The sequence below is a fragment of the Caretta caretta genome, chromosome 20, assembly GCF_965140235.1.
Source record: "Caretta caretta isolate rCarCar2 chromosome 20, rCarCar1.hap1, whole genome shotgun sequence".
Classification (NCBI taxonomy): Eukaryota; Metazoa; Chordata; order Testudines; family Cheloniidae; genus Caretta; species Caretta caretta.
This window is the reverse complement of record NC_134225.1, coordinates 21,022,434-21,044,263: the sequence shown is the minus strand read 5'-3', so window position 1 is coordinate 21,044,263 and position 21,830 is coordinate 21,022,434. Positions and strand designations below refer to the sequence as shown.

The window sequence follows — 21,830 nt, the reverse complement described above, 5'->3', positions numbered from 1 at the left end:
CTGCCTGGTGCAAAGCCTGGCTCTGCCCCAGGCAGGACTCTGGCATTGCCACCTCCACTCCTGTGAAAAGGGCTGGGGGGTCTTTAATGGCCACAACATGGCAAGACCTAAGACCCCTCCTGTAATGCGGCACCCGATGGAGCCGGGGGCTCGGCCCTGACTCGAGAGACGCACACTGCTGAGTTGCCAAAAGCCCCTTGCAGAAGCGACCTAGGATTTGGCTCAGTGATTGCCCACCCAGCCTAGCTCCCGGCCTCTGAACTGAGACCAGCGGCACGGCGTCGGCATGGGCAGTCCTGTGGGGAAGTTAAGGTCCCACCAGCTCAGAACACGACAGCTGCTGCTTATCTCGAATTCTCTCCTGCGAGGTGCTCTGGGTAAGGGGAGAGACCAGGCGCTTGGGATTTGTAATAATGAGAAACTCAGTGAGTCCAACCACCTGGCTGGCCCAGCCTTCCAGATATGCCAGCTACTTCCCTCTTTCTTTTCCTCCCTTTCTTATCTCTCTGGGATGCCCTGCCTCTTCCCTCTGCCATCTTTCTCTGGCCTGGTTGCCAGCGAAGCAGTTTGGATTGCAAAATAAAATCCGTTTGTGTGGCAACCTCGCCTCATGGGCTCAGGAGCTTGTGTAATTGACATCTTATGGCACAACAGACTCCAAGGGTGGGTGAGGTCGGATAGCCTGTCTGTTTTGTAAATGATGCCAGCCACAGGATGGTAAGAGAGCAAGGACATCTGTGTTCATAGGTGCCCAAGGTGATAGGCACTAGCAAAAATCCACAGATAGATGAGTGTGTATGGGGGGTGCATGGAGGGGTACATATGGGGATGGATAGAGGGATGCATGTATATAGGATGGGTGGATGGAGCGATGAGTATCGGGGAGGGGTGCATATGGGAATGGAAGGATGACTAGTGGGGTGTGTGTATGGGTTTGGGTGGATGGGCGGGTGAGTATGGGGCTAGAAGATGTGTATGGAGATAGGTGGAAGGAGAGAGGGGTGCATATGGGGATTGATGGAGGGATGGATGGATAAATAGTGGGGTGTGTATGCGTTTGGATGGAGGGGGGTGTGTGGGATAAATGGATGGCTGGATAGTGGGGTGTGTAGGGGGATAGAGGGGTGTGTGAGGATGGGAGGGTGTATATGGGGATGGATGGGTAGTGGGTGTGTGAAGGGATGGATGGATAGAGCATGTATTTGGGGAGAGAGAAGGTTTTAATAGAGTAACTACCTCGGAATTACCTAATTGTGGGGTCCTGAACTGGCCTGGGGCACAGGCCCCCTCCTCACTGGTAGCCTGGGCACAGGTTGGCCAGCCAGGTGCCTCAGTATTTGCTGGGTATGGATAACATCCCAGAACTGTTTCCGTTTGGGTTGGTTTTTTTATCAGACATTTTGAACAGTGTTGTTCTGAGCTGTTAAACAGATAGCCAGCCCCACCCACAAGGTGCCTGCATCTTTGCGCTCGCCGAGGGATCCCTGTATAAACAGCCCCTGTGTGCGCCCCCTCCCCCAGTCCAGAGACAGCTACACCTCAGCACTGGGTGAAGGATCCCTGTATAAACAGTTACTGTGCCCCACCCCAGAAGGTGCTGCATATTAGTGGTGGGTGCAGGAATCCCTGTATAAACAGTTACCCACGGCCAGGGTGGCTGCATTTCAGTGATCTCTGTCCACACAGCTTGCAAAGCCTTTGTGATTCTGTAGGATGAAAGAGACTGTAGAAATGGGGAGGCCCTGTTATTAGAACTACTAGCTCCATGTTAGTATTTTTAGCTCAATGATCCAGCACGGAGCACAGGTGCTGGATATTTCTCTTGTTTAGGGTTCTTTGCCAGGCTGTTCAAAAGGCAAAGAGACAGTTAGGGAAGCTAGATCCCTGACCGGCAATGAAGATAACACTTTTCATAGATTCCAAGGCCAGACGGGACCGCTGTGATCTCCTTGACTGACCTGTATAACGCAGGCCAGAGATCTTCCCCTAAATAATACCTAGGGCAGATCTTTTAGAAAAAAGATCCAATCTGGATTTTAAAATGGCCAGTGATGGAGAATCCACCACAACCTTGGTAAATCGTTCCAATGGTTAATTACCCTCAATGTTAAAAATGTATGCCTCATGTCTAATCCGAATTTGTCTAAGTTCAACTCCCAGCCATTGGATTGTGTTAGACCTTTCTCTGCCAGACTGAAGAGCCCATTATTAAATATTTGTTTCCCATGTAGGTACTGATAGACTGTGATCAAGTCCCCCCTTAACCTCTGTGTTAGGCTAAATAGATTGAGCTCCGTGAGTCTCTCACTGTAAGGCAGGTTTTCTAATCCTTCCATCATTCTTGTGGCTCTTTTCTGATCCCTCTCCAATTTATCAACATCCTTCTTGAATAGGGGATACCAGAACTGGACATTGGAGTCCAGCAGCGGTTGCACCTGTGCCAAATACAGAGATAAAAGAACCTCTCTATTGCTACTTGAGTAGAGATGTGACAGTTTACCAACCAATTGAGATGGCTCTGTATTACTGACCTGTCCTCTTCATTATTTACCGCTCACTCTTTTTGTGTCATCTGCAAACGTTATCCGAGGTGATTTTATGTTTTCTTCAAGGTCATTGATGAAATGTTTAATGGCGTAGGACCAAGAACAGATCTGTGTGGGACTCCACTATAAACATACCTACTTGATGCTTCTCCATTTACAGTTAAGTTTTGAGCTAGCTTTTTGTCTATTTAATGTGTCCTGTTAATTTTGTATCATTCTTAGGTTTTAATCACAATGTTGTGCAATACCAAGTCCAGTGCCTTACAGAAGCCTAGTATATTACATCAACATTATTACCTTTATCAACCAAACTTGTAATAGAATAAAAAAGAATCATTTAGTTTGACAGGGTCTATTTTCCATTAACTCATGTTGATTGGCATTAAGTGTATTACCCTCCTTTAATTCTTTACTAATCAAGTCCCATATCAGCCGCTCCATTATCTTGCCTGGGATTGATGTCAGACTGACAGGAATATAATTACCCAAGTCATCCCGCTGGCCCTTTTAAAATGTGGGCACAACATTAGCTTTTTTTCCCCAGTCTTCTGGAACTTCCCCAGTGTTCCAAGACTAAATGAAAATCAATATCAATGGTCCTGTGAGCTCTTCAGCCAGCTCTTTTAAAACTCTTGGATGCAAGTTGTCTGGACCTACTGATTTAAAAATGTCTGACGTTAGTAGCTGCTATTTTTCCATTCCACTAGTATCTCTTGAGGATGTTAGAGTGTTATCATCATCATATGATGAATACATCATCTGTTTTTTCCCTATTAGAGAACAGAAATATTTATTGAACACTTCTGCCTTTTCTTAATTATTATTGACACGTCTACCATTTCCATCTAGTAGTGGACCATTACTGTTGATAGAATTATTTTTGTTCCTAACATACTTAATAAAACTCCTTCTTATTGTTCTTAATTCTGCTAGCCATAGATTTCTCCTTGTGCCCCTTGACTTTCCTTATCAGTTTTCTACAATCCCTAGCTTCTGATTTACATTACTATCAACTTCCCTTTCTTCTATTTGTTATATAACTGTTTTAGCTGCTGTCATAAACATACAGCTAAGGGTATCATAAAATCCCTCCTTTATTTGTAAAGGGTTAAGAAGCTCAGATAACCTGGTTGGCACCTGACCAAAAGGACCAATAAGGGGAGAAGATACTTTCAAATCTGTGGGAGAAGGTTTTTGTTTTTGTGTTTCTTTGTGTTCTCTGGGGAGGCAGAGAGGCACCAGGTCAGGGAAATCCATTTTCTCCAAACAATCCTGAAACGAGTCTCTGATATTACAAAAAGTGTAAGTAAACAAGGCAAAGTGCGTTAGGTTATCTTTTGTTTTAGTTTGTGAATTTTCCTTTTGCTAGAAGAAAAGGAGTACTTGTGGCACCTTAGAGACTAACCAACTAGAGGGAGATGTATTCCTGTTTTTGTAACTTTTGAAGTTAAACCTAGAGGGGAATTCCTCTGTTTTAAATCTTTTGTTACCCTGTAAAGTTACCTTCCATTCTGACTTTACAGAGGTGATTCTTTTTTCTTTTTTTTAAAAGCTGAAAGCAACTGGAGTTTTTTTTTATTTTGCCTGAAGGCAGAGGAGTTGAGTTACAGCAACGGAATTCACAAGCTGTTTTTTTCTTTTTTCTTTTTTTTCTTTTTAGCTCTCTGTTTAGGCTAGGCTAAGCGCAGGAAGGCTAGGATGACAGAAAGTGATGTCCAGAGAAAACTAGAATTAGCCAGATTTGAAGCTGAAGAGAGACAGAAAGAACATGAAAGGCAGATGGCCTTAAAGCGCTTGGAAGCGGAGGCAGAGACAAAATGCTTGGAGACGGAAATGGAAGCAAAACGCTTGGAGGCAGTGTTAGCGCTGAAGCGATAACCCTAACAATCCTTCCCCAAAAATCCACAAATGGGAGTGACTGTGTCCACAGTATGATGAATCCAGTGATATTGTTGAATATTTCATCACCTTTGAGAGACTGTGCACACTCCATGCAATTTCTGACGATCACAAGATGACCACATTGGTAGCAAAATTGACTGGCAGAGCTCTTGGCATATTCAGCAAGATGCCTATTGAGGATGCTTCTGATTATGGTAAATTTAAGGATTTGGTTTTGAAACAATTTCAAATTACACGTGAAACGTACAGAGTAAAATTTAGAGCCCTTAAGAGAGGGCCTGGACTAAGTAATGCGGCTTATGTAAACCAGATGAAGCATCTGTTAGATAAATGGGTCAAAGGAAGGGGTGTAACTAGCTTTGAAGGGATGTGTGATTTGGTTATACAAGAGCAGTTCCTGATTTTGACCAATGATGATATAAAACAGTGTTAATGGGATCAGAAAATGGACTCAGCAGAAAGTCTTACTTCTTATGCTGATCAATACGAGCAGTCCCAGACCGTCAGGGAGGTGGGGCAAATCGGAACCAAACGGGTAGAGGTAGCAGAGAGGAAAAACCCTGGTCGCGGTTTGGGCGGATACCAGAAAGGACACCCTGAGATCACACCGTACCACCGGGGGCAGCCCAAAGCCCCAACTAAACCCCAAGGAAAACCCCCAACACCTTATCGTCCCACCACACCATTCTCCAGCAACCCACCTCGCCCCAGTAACCAGTCAGCTGGGCGATGTTTTAAATGTAATAATCTGGGGCATGTAAAGGCCAGCTGCCCGAAGAACCCCAAAAGATTACAGTTCATTGCACCGAGGTCCCACCAAAGGTCCTCAGGCCCAGATGCCTCCCAGATACCCTCAGAGCGAAGGGACACTGTGAGTGTGGGCGGGAAGAAGGTTATCGCATGGAGGGACACTGGAGCACAGGTGTCAGCTATCCACCACTCCTTAGTGGACCCCAAATTCATCAACCCAGAAGCACAAGTGATGATTCAACCCTTCAAGTCAAACTCTTCTGACTTGCCTACAGCCAAGTTGCCTGTCCAGTACAAGGGCTGGTCAGGAATGTGGACTTTTGCGTCTATGATGATTATCCCATTCCCATGCTGCTGGAGGAAGACTTGGCCAACCATGTAAAGCTAGCCAAGAGGGTGAGAATGGTCACCCGCAGCCAGGCTAAGCAAGCTGTCACACTTAGCTCTGTTCTGGAAACTTCTGCCAGGGCCCCGGCTGTGTTACCAGAGACCCAGACTGAGGTGGTGGAATCGGACCCCAGGCCAACGTCTGTGACGGCGGTCATGGATCCAGTCTCAGAGATCCAGCCAGAGCCAGTCCCAGAACCAGAACTGGCGAAGCAACCAGCACCAGAACCGTTGCCAGCCCTGAGTCCAGCGCTTCCAACCCCGTCTGCAGCTCCAACGCCAGAGGGCACCACTGAACCTGCCTTGACAGCAGCAGCTAAACCTGCACAAGAGGGTCAGCTGGAGCCTGAACCGCAACCTAGCGCACCCACAGAGAGCGGGTCACCGTCCCTGGAACCAGCCCCATCCCCCGCGTTGCTTCCCAAGGGACGAAGCCCAGGTCCACTATCCAGTGAGGAACTGATGTCCCCAGCATCAAGGGAACAGTTCCAGGCCAAGCAGGAAGCAGATAAAAGCCTCCAGGGAGCTTGGACGGCGGCATGGAGCAACCCACCCCCTCTCAACTCTTCTAACCAATCCCGGTTTGTGGTAGACAGAGGACTTTTATACAAGGAAACTCTTTCTGGGAGGCACCAGGAGAACTGGCATCACAGAGACAGTTGGTAGTTCCAACTAAGTACCAGGAAAAGCTCTTGAGCTTAGCCCATGATCACCCTAGTGGCCATGCTGGGGTGAACAGGACCAAAGACCATTTGGGGAGGTTATTCCACTGGGAGGAAATGGGTAAGGATGTTTCTACTTGTGAGGTGTGCCAAAGAGTGGGAAAACCCCAAGACCAGATCAAAGCCCCTCTCCAGCCACTCCCCATCATTGAGGTCCCATTTCAGCAAGTAGTTGTGGATATTCTGGGTCCTTTTCTGAAAAAGACACCCAGAGGAAAGCAGTACATACTGACTTTCATGTATTTTGCCACCCAAGGGCCGGAAGCAGTAGCTCTAAGCAACACCAGAGCTAAAAGTGTGTGCCAGGCACTAACAGACATTTTTGCCAGGGTAGGCTGGTCCTCCAACATCCTTACAGATTCAAGAACTAATTTCCTGGCAGGGACCATGAAAAGCCTGTGGGAAGCTCATGGGGTGAACCACTTGGTTGCCAACCCTTACCACCATCAAACAAATGGCCTGGTGGAGAAGTTTAATGGAACTTTGGGGGCCATGATATGTAAATTCGTAAATGAGCACTCCAGTGATTGGGACCTAGTTTTGCAGCAGTTGCTCTTTCCCTACAGAGCTGTACCACATCCCAGTTTAGGGTTTTCACCATTTGAACTTGTGTATGTCTGCGAGGTTAAGGGGCCATTACAGTTGGTGAAACAGCAATGGGAGGGGTTTACGCCTTCTCCAGGAACTAACATTCTGGACTTTGTAAACAACCTACAAAACACCCTCCAAACCTCTTTAGCTCTTGCTAGAGAAAACCTAAAAAATGCTCAGGAAGAGCAAAAAGCCTGGTATGATAAACATGCCAGAGAGTGTTCCTTCAAAGTAGGGGACCAGGTCATGGTCTTGAAGGTGCTCCAGGCCCAGAAGATGGAAGTGTTGTGGGAAGGGCCATTCACGGTCCAAGAGCACCTGGGAGCTGTTAACTGTCTCATAGCATCCCCCACTTCAAACCTAAAGCCTAAAGTGTACCATGTTAATTCTCTAAAGCCCTTTTATTCCAGAGAATTAAAGGTTTGTCAGTTTACAGCCCAGGGAGGAGATGACCCTGAGTGGCCTGAAGGTGTCTACTACAAAGGAAAAAGTGACGGTGGTGTGGAAGAGGTGAACCTCTCCATGACCCTTGGACGTATGCAGTGACAGCAGATCAAGGAGCTGTGCACTAGCTTTGCGCCAATGTTCTCAGCCACCCCAGGACGGACCATGGGCATACCACTCCATTGACACAGGTAATGCTCGCCCAATTAGAGCCCAACCTTACCGGATGTCTCCTCAAGCCAAAACTACTATAGAATAGGAGATCCAGGACATGCTACAGATGGGTGTAATCTGCCCCTCTAACAGTGCATGGTCATCTCCAGTGGTTCTAGTTCCCAAACCAGATGGGGAGATACGCTTTTGCGTGGACTACCATAAGTTAAATGCTGTAACTCGCCCAGACAACTATCCAATGCCACGCACAGATGAGCTATTGGAGAAACTGGGACGTGCCTAGTTCATCTCTACCTTGGATTTAACCAAGGGGTACTGGCAGGTACCGCTGGATGAATCTGCCAAGGAAAGGTCAGCCTTCATCACCCATGTAGGGGTGTATGAATTTAATGAGCTCCCTTTCGGGTTATGAAATGCACCCGCCACTTTCCAAAAACTGTTAGATAGTCTCCTAGCGGGATTGGGAGAATCTGCAGTCGCCTACATTGATGATGTGGCCATCTTTTCTGATTCATCGGAAGAACACCAGGAGCATCTGAAAAAAGTCTTCGAGCACATTAGGGAGGCGGGACTAACTGTTAAGGCTAAAAAGCGTCAAATAGGCTTAAACAGAGTGACTTACCTTGGACGCCAGGTGGGTCAAGGAACTATCAACCCCCTACAGGCCAAAGTGGATGCTATCCAAAAGTGGCCTGTCCCAAAGTCAAAGAAACAGGTCCTATCCTTCTTAGGCTTGGCCGGGTATTACAGGCGATTTGTACCACACTACAGCTAAATCGCCGCCCCACTGACAGACCTAACCAAAAAGAAACAGCCAAATGCAGTGCAGTGGGCTGAAGAGCGTCAGAAGGCCTTTAACCAGCTTAAAGCGACACTCATGTCTGACCCAGTGCTAAGGGCCCCAGACTTTGACAAACTGTTCCTAGTAACCACAGATGCGTCCGAGCGTGGTGTGGGGGCATGTAGCGGGGTGGTTACCCGCTCCGGCCCTGACAGGGCTGATGCCAGCCCAGGGAGAGGGCTGGGGCTGTGAGACAAAGCCCAGCCGGATTAAGGGAACAGCCGCAGCTGTGGCCAGGTCCATCAGGCCCAGCTGGCCCCTATAAGAGGCTGTGAGCCAGGAGCCCAGTCAGTTTCCCTCTGCCTGAAGAGGGAGAAAGGCCTGGCTGCAAGGTGCCGAGCAGGACACCTAGATTGGACCAGGGCTGGGGAAGAGCCAGAGGAGCTGGGAGCTCCGGCCTGGAAAGCCTCAGGCTGCAGGCCTGACTACAGGCTGAATAGGTGCAGGGTTGCAGAGGGGCAGTCCACGGGTAGGCAGAGGCAGCAGGTCCAAAACCCCCTTGCCTGTGATGAGTGGTATGCACACTGCAGTCTGCCCCCAATACAAAGGGCTAAGTGGGGACTGGCAGTAGCCCAGACTGAGGTGAGGTGAGGTGTGGGGGTGTTAGAGAGTGGGGGTCCCCCTGGGTGGGGAGACCCAGAACCTGAGAGTGTGGGGGTCCTGCCAGGGGGGGCAGTACCCCAAAGAAAGGGTCACCGGGTCCTGGGAGGGACATGGGGGCTGGCGGTAAGGCAGATCACTGGTCTGCAGAGGGCGCTCTGGGGGCTGGACGAGCTAATTCCCGACGACTACCAGCAGGAGGCGCCGCAGGGGTGAGTCCGAACCTTTACAGGGCAGTTTTAATGCAGGAAGGACTGGATCAAGAATTCCATCCTGTCGTGTTTCTCAGCAAGAAGCTGTCTGAGAGGGAAAGCCCCTGGTCAATCAGCAAAAAGGAATGTTATGCCATTGTCTACGCTCCGGAAAAGCTACGCCCATACGTTTGGGGACAGCGTTTCCACCTACAAACCGACCATGCTGTGCTGAAGTGGCTTCCTACCATCAAGGACGATAACAAAAAACTTCTTTCGTGGAGTTTAGCTCTCCAAGATTTTGATTTTGAAATACAGCACATCTCAGGAGCTTCTAACGAAGTGGCTGATGCCATCTCCTGTGAAAGTTTCCCAGAATCAACTGGTTAAAATCGTCCCTGAAATGTGGAAAATATTGTTAACTTGTATGTAATCAGTAGTATATCTAGAGGTGCATGTGTCTTATTAATTCTGTTTTCTCCTAGAGCTCCAGGAAGAAATCACAGCCAGTGTGGAGCAGGCTGTCCAGCACTGTCTATGATTTGGGGGCCGTGTCATAAACCTACAGCTAAGGGTATCATAAAATCCCTCCTTTACCTGTAAAGGGTTAAGAAGCTCAGATAACCTGGTTGGCACCTGACCAAAAGGACCAATAAGGGGAGAAGATACTTTCAAATCTGTGGGAGAAGGTTTTTGTTTTTGTGTTTCTTTGTGTTCTCTGAGGAGGCAGAGAGGCACCAGGTCAGGGAAATAATCCATCTCCTCCATACAATCCTGAAACGAGTATCTGATATTACAAAAAGTGTAAATAAACAAGGCAAGGTGCGTTAGGTTATCTTTTGTTTTAGTTTGGGAATTTTCCCTTTGCTAGAGGGAGGTGTATTCCTGTTCTTTGTAACTTTGAAGTTAAACCTAGAGGGGAACTCTTCTGTGTTTTAAATCTTTTGTTACCCTGTAAAGTTACCTTCCATCCTGATTTTACAGAGGTGATTCTTTTACTTTTTTTTAAAATAAAATTCTTCTTTTAAGAATCTGATTGATTTTCAGTGTCCTAAAGACCCAGGGGTTTGGGTCTGTGCTCACTTTGTAACAAATTGGTTTGGATATTATTCTCAAGCCTCCCCAGGAAAGGGGGTGTAAGGGTTTGGGGGGATATTTTGGGGGAGATAGGGCTTCAAGTGGCCCTCCCTGAATGTTTGTTTAAATCACTTGGTGGTGGCAGCAATACCAAGGGCAAGGAAGAAATGTGTGCCTTGTGGAAGTTTTTAACCTAAGCTGGTAGAGATAAGCTTGGGGGGTCTTTCGTGAGGGTCCCCACATCTGTACCCTAGAGTTCAGAGTGGGGAAGGAACCCTGAAAGCTGCCTTAATTTCCCCTCTAACCTAGTTCAGTTTTTTTTTTAACTGATACAGCCTTCTTCCTCAATTTTTGGGCATCTTGTTAAATGTTCTTAAACAATTTCCAAGTATCACTCAGAATTGAATCAGAAAATTTTTTTCCTAGCTGATTTGGCTCACGATTTTTCAGCTTTGTGAAACTGGTCCTTTTAAAGCGCTCTTGCATGCGCTCTGTGTGTGTGTGTGTGTGTGTAAGTAAACTGGTTTGGACTTTATTCTGCTTGCACATTATAAATGTGATCAAGCTATGATGACTTATACCTAAGCTGCTATTAATTTTTAGTTCTCTGATCAGTTTCTCTTTATCTGTCAGGATTAGGTCTAATATAGAATTCCCCTGTGTTGGTTGGATCACTTTCTAAGTTGGGAAATTGTCATCTACAATATTTAGAAATTCCAAGGATCTATTTGTATTGACAGTGAGAGACCTCCAGAAAAGACCTTTGCCCCTTCTGATGATCATTTACAAACATTAGTGAATTAAGTGAGAGGTGCAGCTATCCAGTGAGCCACCCTCCACTGCAATGCAGCCACTGCTGGAGTAGAGCATGGCAGCTCATAGCACACAGTACTTGGAGGCAAAGAAAAAACCTTAACACTAAATGAAACTACTGGATGAGCTTAGGGAGTCAGAATTAAAAGATCAGAGATGCAGTTTGCACAGGACACCAAGATTAACTTCTCTAACCCTTGATGAGCAAAAAATCAGAACCCTGATTTCTGAGTTGGTACCCACGTAGCAATCGCAATGACTGGTGTGTCCATGGCTCCCTGCCTAGTCCCTGGGTGAGCACATTATGCTTTAACGATTGTTTTATTGTTAGTTCTGGGAGGCAGCCGCACAACACCAAAGGAACAGCAGCGGGTTCCAATTTGCAGAGGATAAAGAATAATCCTCACAAATCCCTGACTTTCAGCTGAGGACTCGGAGCGTTCGATAATGGTAGGCTGGTATCTTCACAGAGGGGGAAGTGGTGCCTAAGTGAGTTGACCAAAGCCCCAGGAAAAGTCAGTGGCAGAGCGGAGTAAAGACCCCAGGAGTGCTGGCTCCCAGCCCGCTGTGCTGACCACTGGACCCCCTGCCCCTCCCAAAGAGAGGCAGAGAGCCAGGATCCCAGCCTGTGGCCCCATCCTGCTACGCCTAGCACCTGCTTGCATCCTCGCGTAACATTACACCACGGCGCCTTGCTGTGTCACAGCGCATGGCATCGCCAGCTCTCTTCCTCCTCCTCCCCCAGGCTGGGTTATTTTATCACCTCCCCCACTGGTGGTTATTAGGGGGTGGGGTGGGTTGCCCCCTGCAGTGACCCAGAGGGGTGCAGAGGAGAGGGAACCCAGCACAACCACCATGAGCTGGCCCTTTAAGAGAGGCCGAAAGCTCACGTGACCTGACAGGCGGCGGTGACATAGCCAGCGAGGGGAGGGGGCGTCTCCCCCGGAACGCGTGGTCGCTCCTGATTGGCCGAGCTCGGCAACCAATGGGAAGCGGCCATCTGGGACGCCAGCGTTCGGGGGCGCAGCCTCACTCGTCGGGCAGGCTGCCGGCCAATGGGAGCGACCGTCGCTCGGGCTCGGGCCAATGGGGCGGCGGCGGGGGCCGGGCGCCTGGCCGGGCCGACTATAAGTGCGGCCGCCTCGGGCTGCGCGCCCGCAGTCAGTGTCTGGTGCCCCGCTGGGTCGTCGGCGTCTCGTGACGGGCCAGGCCGGCACCTCCCGGGGACAAGCGCGAGACCCACCGCGATGAGCCCGCTCCTGGCGCTCTGCGGCCTGCTGGGCCTGGTGGCGGCGGGGCCCGCCCAGTACTTCAGGGAGGAGTTCGGGGACGGAGGTGAGGGGGGGCGGGGTCCCCATGGGGTCAGGCCAGCCCTGCAGGAGACGGGGGGGTGGGAGTGAAGGGGGAGGTGATGGGGGTCCCGGGGGGTCCCCATGGGGTTAGGCTAGCCCTGTGGGGGTTGAGAGTGAAGGGGGAGGTGATGGGGGTCTGGGGGAGGGTCTCCATGGGGTCAGGCCAGCCCTGCAGGAGATGGGGGGGTGAAGGGGGAGGTGATGGGGGGGGGTCCCCATGGGGTCAGGCCAGCCCTGTGGGGGTGGGAGTGAAGGGGAGGTGATGGGGTCCTGGGGGGGTCCCCATGGGGTCAAGCTAGCCCTGTGGGGAGTGAGAGTGAAGGGGGAGGTGATGGGGGTCCGGGGGAGGGTCTCCATGGGGTCAGGCCAGCCCTGCAGGAGATGGGGGAGGTGATGGGGGGGTCCCCATGGGGTCAGGCCAGCCCTGTGGGGGTGGGAGTGAAGGGGGAGGTGATGGGGTCCCCATGGGGTCAAGCTAGCCCTGTGGGGAGTGAGAGTGAAGGGGGAGGTGATGGGGTCCCCATGGGGTCAAGCTAGCCCTGTGGGGAGTGAGAGTGAAGGGGGAGGTGATGGGGGTCTGGGGGAGGGTCTCCATGGGGTCAGGCCAGCCCTGCAGGAGATGGGGAGGTGATGGGGGGGGTCTCCATGGGGTCAGGCCAGCCCTGTGGGGGGTGGGAATGAAGGGGGAGGTGATGGGAGGGGTCTTCAAGGGGTCAGGCCAGGCCTGCAGGAGATGGGGAGGTGATGGGGGTCCCATGGGGCGGGGGGGTCTCTGTGGGGTCAGGCTAGCTCTGCAGGTGGAAGGGTTAGTCGGGGTTTACTAGTCTCTGGCCTGGGCGGGGTGCAGTAAAGGGGAGGCTCTGAAGGGCAGCTGTGATGGGGGGCTCCTTAGGGTGTGGGGATCTGTGGGAGGAGGGGTCAGCATAGATCTGCTGGGGGGGTGCATTGAAGGACATAAGGCTTTTCTGTAGCACTCACTGTGCTGTCAGGCTCATGGGTGGGGCTGGGGGATGGTAGGGAGGATTAAATAGGGTACAGATCTATGGGGTTAGAGTTGGGGTGTCCTGGTTTTGTGAACATAGGGTGGTATCTATAGGGACGATTAATGGTCTAGTGTCATAAATGGTCCCTGCAGGACCAAAGGGAACTCTGTGGGGAGGGGGACAGTCGTAATAGGATCGAGGCCATATAGAGCCATGGGATGAGCCCAGATTTCTCTGTGAGGAGGCAGGCCACACACAGTGGGGCAGAGAACCCTGTTGGGAGGCAGGCATTATATTTCACCCACAAAAATACACCCTAAAATCCTGCTTTGGCTGGTCAGGACTCAGCAGGATTTGGGATTGTGGGTTGGGAGTAGTGAGCTAACCTGTGTCTGTCTCTTATTAGAGTATTTCATTTGCCCTGGGCTCTAGATAGCATTAGGATGTCAGTTTAAAGCCCTTTCAAAAGAGGCTTTGAAAATATTTGGGGGGTGGGGGAAAACTGCCCTCTTCTCCCCCCCCCCCCCCCCCCCCCCCCCAAAATCAGTGCATAGCTGTTCAGATTAAAAACTCACTTGCTTGCAGTTCCATAGCTGAAACAGTAAGAGCCTCTGAATATACAGTGTGAACACTGCCTGAAACCAGGGGCCTGGTGTCTTGCCATGCTTCTTGGGTAAACTCAATCTGGAGAGGGCATATTTGCTGCCTATAGGCAGCAGCCTGTCTTCTGTGTTTAAGGGCTTATAGAGAGGAGGCAGGGGATGGGGGTGGCGGCTGGAGGCCTCTTTGGTTTCATAATCGCCTCCCTGTGCAGTCTAGACTGAATGGGCAGTGGGGAATCGATAATTATTGGGCCCTGTGGGGATGGTGTCTGTTCTGTAAGGACTAGGTCAAACATTTTGGGGTGTCTAAGCACATGCAGACTGTACAGCCCTATGGGGGGCTGTGCACCATGTGTAAGTTTAAAAGCAAAAATCTGCTGTAGTTGATGATGGATGGGTGCCAAGTTAAGGATGTAAGCAAATGGCTTATAACTCTGCTCCATCGATCTCAGAGCAGACAGCTTGCAGTCCTCAGCTCAGTCCCACTGTGCCCATGTGGGTGGCTAAATGGAAACTGGTATAGATACAGTGTGCATCTGTGGGCGTGCAAGGCCTGGAGACTGGTGAGGCGGCTCATGGCATGCTATGCTGTGTTTCTCCTGTGCAGCTGTGACCGCATCAGTGAGTTCGGAAGCAGGTGTTGTAACTTGTCTGGAAAGCTGGTGACTCCTGCCTGAAGGGCTTATGGCTCTAAAGGCTCTGGCTGGGGCCCTTCAGACAAGGCCTTTGCTTCTGGTCCATGATGCAGCTTGCAGTACTAAGGGATGAGATGTGGCTGGCCCAGCCATTCTAGACTGATGTTGAGTGTACAAGCATCCCCCAGGGCATGCTGATCAAGGCACTAACAAGCAATATAAGCTGCCAATGCAGGATTGACTGTTAAACAGCTGCCATATTCCACCCCAGTGGAGGCTGCATTTTAGCAGCAGGTGACTCAGTCCTTATGTGTTGCCTGTCCTTCTCTTCATGAAGTGCTGAGGCTCATGGGAGAGGAGAAATGCAAAATCCTGTTCCACACTTAATACTCTGCCACACATTTGCATGGTCAGCTTTCACTCTGCCTGCTGGATGAAGCAGGCCCATCATTGCACATAGGGAGGGGGTATGGTCTAGTGGCTAGAACAGAGGCACTGGGAGTCAGAACTCTGTGGGGGCTCAATATGACCTTGGGCAAGCCACTTCCTTTCTGCCTCAGTTCCCTGCCTGGTGAAAATGAGGCTCTTGCCCCTGGCTCCATGAGTGACTGGAACACCGGCCAGTGATTGGCTTCAAGAGCTCTTCTCTGGCCTGTGATGCCCTAGTGAGGTGGGGCCTTCCTCACATAGTGACCAAGGGTGGGCTGGGACTGTACATTCCCTGTCCTGAGCGCGTGTGGTGATAGCGGGGGGCTGTTAAAATTTCATGCCTGTCTCTCTTCCCCACAGATGCCTGGACGAGCCGCTGGGTGGAGTCGAAGCACAAGTCAGACTATGGGAAGTTCAAACTCACAGCGGGCAAGTTCTATGGGGACGCCGAGAAGGATAAAGGTGAGAAATTGTGTGTCCCTCCCCACCCGCCCAGGATGCACTAGGGAGATTGGGGCCTTTTCTGTTAACCATCTTACCCATTGGCTCCCCTGGCAGGGTTACTATAAATCACCCAGCACATCTATAAATCAGTATGAGATCAGCCCAGTAGATCCTTCCCATCCCATTCTGGCTGTAATGGGTTAGCCTGCTGGGTGTCACCTGGATTATGTGCTCTCTGAGACAGGGCTGCCTCTTAGCTGTCTGCACAGGTCCTTGCCACTACCAAAGTCCAAATAACCGCACACAGCATATGACAGCCACCAATACCTGCCCCCTTGGGAAGCTGACAAAACCCCCATAATGCACCTGTGAACATGGCTGGGGGGTAATACCTTGCTGGTTGCCACCTCGTGCCCTGAAGCATTAGCCGTAAGATGAAAAGCACAGGGGCTCGGCACGGTGCCTACATACAAGCTGCTGCAGAGCTGAGCGCGAACAGGCCTGTTGCCCAGATATGCTGAGTTCTGAGGCCAACTACGGAGGGATCACGCTCCCCCTCCCTGCTGGCTCTTGACTGTGTGTTTTCCCCTTCCCTTGTCAGGCCTCCAGACAAGCCAGGATGCCCGTTTCTACGCCCTGTCTGCCCGCTTTGACCCCTTCAGCAACAAGGACAAGACCTTGGTGGTGCAGTTCACGGTGAAACACGAGCAGAATATTGACTGTGGTGGTGGTTATGTCAAGCTCTTCCCCTCGAGCCTGAGCCAGGAGGACATGCACGGGGACTCGGAGTACAACATCATGTTTGGTGAGTGCCTGTGGGGTGGGCTCTGCGTGGCCTCTGCTGGCCATGCACTAGCTGTATGGACCCAGACTGTGGTAGGGTCTCATGCGAAGCAGGGTGGGGCTTGCACAGTGTCTGGAGGGGAGCTCTCCAAACCCCTAGGAATGCGTGCGTGACTTAGTAGGGGGTGCTCATTGGCCCAGCATGGCACTAGGGGCTGCTGGGGAGCTGTGTTCCCCCAGCACTGCCCCTCTGTCATTTTTGGTGGGTTCCCAGCAGGGGGGAGAGTCCAGTCTGAGCCCCATTCAGCCCATGATCTCTCTACTGAGCCTGCCAACAAGGCCAGTGTGGGGATGTACGGGTGCTGAGGTAGTAGCTGGTCCTGTTGGGGGCTGAATTTGCCAGCTCTCCATGCTGGAACAAGGTGACTTTCAGCCCCTTCTGATGCAGGCTGGGTTTGCTCCTCTGAACTGTGGCTTGTTTCCAATCCAGGCCCTGACATCTGTGGCCCAGGCACCAAAAAAGTGCACGTGATCTTCAACTACAAAGGGAAGAACGTCCTGATCAACAAAGACATCCGTTGCAAGGTGAGTCTCCTGGCTAGGGGCTCCTGCCCCTGTGACATGGGCCTGGAGTGGAATCTCCTTGGCTCTAAGCTGAGACTTCATCTAATCCCTGGCTCCTTCCCTTGCCCAGGATGACGAGTTCACGCACCTCTACACCCTCATTGTGCGGCCTGACAACACCTACGAGGTGAAGATTGACAACAACAAGGTGGAGTCGGGCAGCCTGGAGGAAGACTGGGACTTCTTGCCTCCCAAGAAGATCAAGGACCCTGAGGCCAAGAAACCAGAGGACTGGGACGATAGGGCCAAGATAGACGACCCCGAGGACTCTAAGCCAGAGGTGAGTTGGGGGCTGCAGATCTTGGGTAGGGGCAGCGTCAGAGACTGGTACCGTAATGCTACATCATTTCCCCGGCCCATGTGGCCAGGTGGTGGGGGATAACAGCTGTAGCTCTTGCTGTGTGTGGGGCTGGATGGGGCAATGGAGGGGAGGATATCCATCAGAGTGAGGAGTTGGTGGCGAATCTCTTCCTGACATCTGCCTGGTTCTGTTCCTCTGCCCCTCAGGACTGGGATAAGCCGGAGCACATTCCTGACCCTGATGCCAAGAAGCCAGAGGACTGGGATGAGGAGATGGACGGGGAGTGGGAGCCTCCAGTGATCCAGAACCCAGAGTACAAGGTAAGGCTGGCCCACAGGCTGGGTCTAGAGCGGTTGTGGGGGGATGGAGGGGGTCTAGAGTGTCTGATTGTAAACTTCCATGAATATCGTGGCCTTCTGTCAGTTGAGGAGCCGCAGCCCTGCTGCAGTCGGTGCTGAGTATCTGTGTACCCGGGGGATGAGACCCGAGGCCTGATGCTTGCCAGTTATTGCCTTGGAGTGACAAATGCACCCAGTTAAGTGACAAATGCACCTAGAGAAAGGCATGAACCCCATAACACCTCTGTGCAGTGCCAGTGAGCATTCCCTTCTTGGTGCCACCTCCAGCCTTCTGCAAGGGGATAGGCTTGTGCCCTGGAGGGAGGAGATCAAGACCCTTGTAACTCCAAACTATTGTGGTAACGCTGCCCCAGTCTAATCCTCTTCATGCTGAGCTAGTCATGGGTAAGGAGGGCCTTGGGGGCCTTCTGAGGGCAGGCAGGGGAGCAGAGATTGAGCAGGAACGTTCCCTGGTTCTCAAGTTGGCATGTGGCTGCTCAGTCATTGGTCCCCTCTGGCCTTGGAATCTTTGTGATCCTCTAGTCACGTCTGACCTCCTGCCTAATGCAGGCCAGAGAACTGGTCTGAAATAATTCCTAGATCAGAGCTTCTGGGAAACCTCCCAGTCTTGATTTAAAAACTGCCAGCGATGGCAAATCCACCACAGCCCTTGGTTCAGGGTTCCAGCACGGCGTGGGGAGAAGGGAATAATCCATAGCGTGCTAGCACTGGGCTTCCTCTATGGCAGCCTCAGCCCAGTCCAGATGTCTCTGAAAGCAGCTGTAGGTGGAGCCCTTGTGTTCCAACTCCCCTTAATAAACTCTGGGCCTGTGATCCTCAGGGTGGCACGTGCACCAAGGGAGGCAGCCTGTCCCACTCCTACAGCTGCAATAGCTTCTGGCAGAGCTGGCATCCCCACGCCAGGCCCATTCCTTGCTCTTTCTCCCCCCGTAAGACCAACCGCTCGCCTGTTGGAGACCAGGTGTAATCCCTCTCCCCACTCGCTGGTTTCTCACATGCTGTTCTCCTGCTCCCTAGGGGGAGTGGAAACCCCGACAGATAGACAACCCTGACTACAAGGGGAAGTGGGTGCACCCTGAGATCGACAACCCAGACTACACCCCTGATCCCAGCCTGTACTCCTACGACAGCTTCAGCGTCATCGGCTTGGACCTGTGGCAGGTGCGCTCCTCCCAAGGGGGCTGGCTGGGAGCAGGACTTGTCTAGCTCTTGAACAGTAGCCTAGATCATGCCACCTTGCGCTGGGGTGGGAACTTGCCTTTAATGCGCTCTGCTTCAGGCTGAGCCCCTGGGGCCTCAGCCGCACTAAAGCGCTGGGGCATCCAATCTAATGGAACATGGGCCTTGTGCCCGGCTGTGCTGCTGGCATCGCTGTCCCCTGTTGGCAGATACCTTAACTCGCCCTCAGGGACTCCTGGCTCCCTTATGTCTGAACGCTTCCCAAGCCAAAACAGATGCTTGTCTCTTGCCCAATCCTTGAGATTCAGCCTCAGCCCTGGCTGAGCAGCATTAAGTTTTCTTCTGGGCAGGACTTGACTCTTAACCCTTGTCTTGCTGGTTGACCCCCCACCTTTGCTTGGGGCGAGATGGGCAAAGTCACCGTGGGGGCGTCCGGCTGCTCCCTGCTGCGCGGTGGTCACTGGCTTGCTATCCTTTCAGGTGAAATCTGGCACCATCTTCGACAACTTCCTGATCACAGATGACGAGAAGTTCGCAGAGGAGTCGGGCAATGAGACCTGGGGGGCCACCAAGGTAATGACTGTCCCTGGGGAGTGCTCCTGCTCCCCCAGAAGAGATTTCCCCTGCTAGTAAATGTCGTCCTCCCTTTGGGTCGACATAAGGGGAGAGCCCATGTGCTGGCAGGCAGTGCAGTGACCAAGTCACCCCCTGAGGTCGGAGGAAGGACCTGCAGCTGTTCGGGGGGCTCCACGGGGAATCATAGTGCAGGGAAAGGCAGGCTGAATCCAGGGGGTTTACTGTTGCATTTCTTGTGCTAGGAGGGTGATGGGGCTGTTCAGCTGTAACAGGGCATAGAAACACCTTTGAAATAATCTGATATTGGGTGTGGGGGAGAAGGCCAGACAGTTCAGTAAATGTTCTGAAACCTAAACCCTCTAATGTAATCCATCCTCTCCGAGTGGGGCTATCAGGATGGGCCTATGGCTGAAGCAGGACTCCTGGGCACATCCCACCTGCTCTTGGCCTGGGTTTCCCTATCAGAAGTGAGGCAAAAGTTCTTGCCAAGGCATGAAGGTTTAAGGTGGTCTGAAACTGTTCGGAGGGTTGCGTAGAGTCTAGCCTGCTCGGTTCCTTGCATCTCTCCTTCCTTCAGTACTCACTGGCCCAGCCCAATGGCAGTGTCTTTCTCCTCGTGCAGATGGGGAAACTGAGGCATGGGCTTGCTAAAGACAGCCTGGTAGAGCAGGGAATTAGAATCTGGGGCCCAGGCTAGCACCCAAACCACTTGCACCATCTTCCCTCTCCCTTTCGGATAACTTGTCTTGCTGTCAATCTCTCCCAGGATGCTGAGAAGAAAATGAAGGAGCAGCAGGATGAGGAGCAGAGGAAGAAACAAGAGGAGGAGGACAAGAAGCGGAAAGAGGAGGAAGGGGACGATGAGCCCGAAGGGGACGATAATGAGGAAGAGGAGGAGGAGGACGACGATGAGCCAGAGAAGGAGGAAGAGGAGGAAACGGAGGCACCGCTGAAGGATGAGCTGTAAAAGGCCGTTCCCACAGCACCGCTCCTCCGCTGAGCCTCGCCTTTGGCCCCCACCATGTGGCTCGCTTGGTTAAACCCAAATAAGGAGAGGGGGAGGGGATACAGTAATGTCTCTATGAGACTTGAACTTTTTTTATTGGTGTTTTGTTTGTGGTTTGTTTTTTTTCACATGCCCCCAATGATCCATTCATGTGAGTTCAGGTCTCGGCCCTGCAGTGGATGAATGTATGCTAAGTTTAACTGTAGAAACACAACCCTTGGTTCAGGCAGGAACAGCAGCATCAACCACTTTTTTAATGGTGGCTGGTGTCTCTACCGGCTCCTGTCCTCCAGGTGCTCTGCAAAGGGATAGATAGGAAGCAGTGTACCACTACCTCTCCTTGCCCTCCTTCCAGTCACCTGCCCTGCTCCATCCCTCCTCACAGATGGAAGCAGTTTCCAACCCCTGCTCCCATGTCAGTGACCTGAGTGGGCAGGGATGGTAGGGTTGGCTTTTCCTCCATCCTAGCACTGCTTTGGTGAACCAAGGGGTTGAAATCTACTAGACTGCAGTATTAGGCCTCATTTTCCGCAGTCTGTTCTCACAGGAACTGTACAGCTGTCAAGAGAGCTCCAGCTTAAAATGAGTGGATTGATCCATTTCCTATGTTGCTGCAGCTGCTGCATTGTTTTTTACAACTCAAGCAGCTGTCTTGGCCTCCGGTTCACTGACAGCTGGTGCGGAGGCCAGTCCAAACTAGATCCACTGTTAAACAGAACGTGCTTTCAACAGCTCAGACTAAGTGGGATGGGTAACTCTAAGTAACTTCCTCCCCTTTCTTTGGACTGTAAAGCAAACATCTGTAGTTCCTTGATTTTCTGTAACATGCCTGACACCTCTCAGGAATCCCCCCTGGAAATTGCATAGAGCTATTGTCTTGTAGCATGGGTGGAGGGGAAATGGGGCATGGGCTAGAATGAAGAGTGGTGTCTTGGTGAGGGAGGTCACAGAATGCTGGGGTGGGTGGCAGGAGAGAATGGGGGTTGGTAGATGGTAAGGGAGTGGAATACTGAGTCCAAGCTTCTACCTACTCTCTGAAATGTATTGTGGGGGAGGAGTGAAATGCAGAGGTAGGGGTGCGGAGACTTCTCATGTTCACACTTGAATGTATGAATGATTGAAGAAAATTTCTATTAAATTAAATTTCATGTCTAGCCTGTGGCCTGGTTTCTATGGGTCTCTTCCTGGGATGTGAGTGGTATGCAGTCACTTCACGTGGGGGGAACCATAGTAGCTAAACCAGTAAGGTAATATACCCCAGCAAGGATTTTTAGCTGCCTAGCAGAGGTATAGCCATAGCTGCCCCCTTTGTAAAAAGAGAGCAAGGGGCTCAAGTGCAGGCCCCCAGAGAAATACACCATCCACATGTCAAGTAGGAGAAGACAGGGGCTGGAAGGACTAAAGGGAGGGGTGGCGTCACCCGGCCTGTGCATGGGGTGGGAGATGGGCTGTGGGCTGCGACTGAGCCGCCTGCTGTGTAAGGAAGGAGCCAGGCCCAGCCTCACTCCTGCTACGTTGT

At 51.4% G+C, this 21,830-nt stretch overlaps 1 protein-coding gene across 1 annotated transcript; it reads left to right on the top strand.

Annotated features, from left to right (window-relative positions):
* The first annotated feature begins 12,179 nt into the window (after window positions 1-12,179).
* Window positions 12,180-21,465, top strand: CALR (calreticulin). Its single transcript, XM_048831515.2, has 9 exons — window positions 12,180-12,373; window positions 15,400-15,501; window positions 16,085-16,288; window positions 16,757-16,851; window positions 16,961-17,170; window positions 17,398-17,511; window positions 18,568-18,711; window positions 19,210-19,302; window positions 20,072-21,465. Exons 1-9 carry the CDS (start codon window positions 12,286-12,288, stop codon window positions 20,270-20,272), a joined length of 1,251 nt encoding a protein of 416 aa, XP_048687472.1. The 5' UTR covers window positions 12,180-12,285; the 3' UTR covers window positions 20,273-21,465.
* The last annotated feature ends 365 nt before the right edge of the window (window positions 21,466-21,830 follow it).

Bases quoted from the DNA above. Each gene is read 5' to 3' on its own strand.
- CALR (XM_048831515.2), top strand. From the start codon at position 12,286: ATGAGCCCGCTCCTGGCGCTCTGCGGCCTGCTGGGCCTGGTGGCGGCG. The intron at 12,374-15,399 runs GTGAGGGGGGGC...TCTTCCCCACAG, and splicing joins GGAGGAGTTCGGGGACGGAG to ATGCCTGGACGAGCCGCTGG. The intron at 17,512-18,567 runs GTAAGGCTGGCC...CCTGCTCCCTAG, and splicing joins TCCAGAACCCAGAGTACAAG to GGGGAGTGGAAACCCCGACA.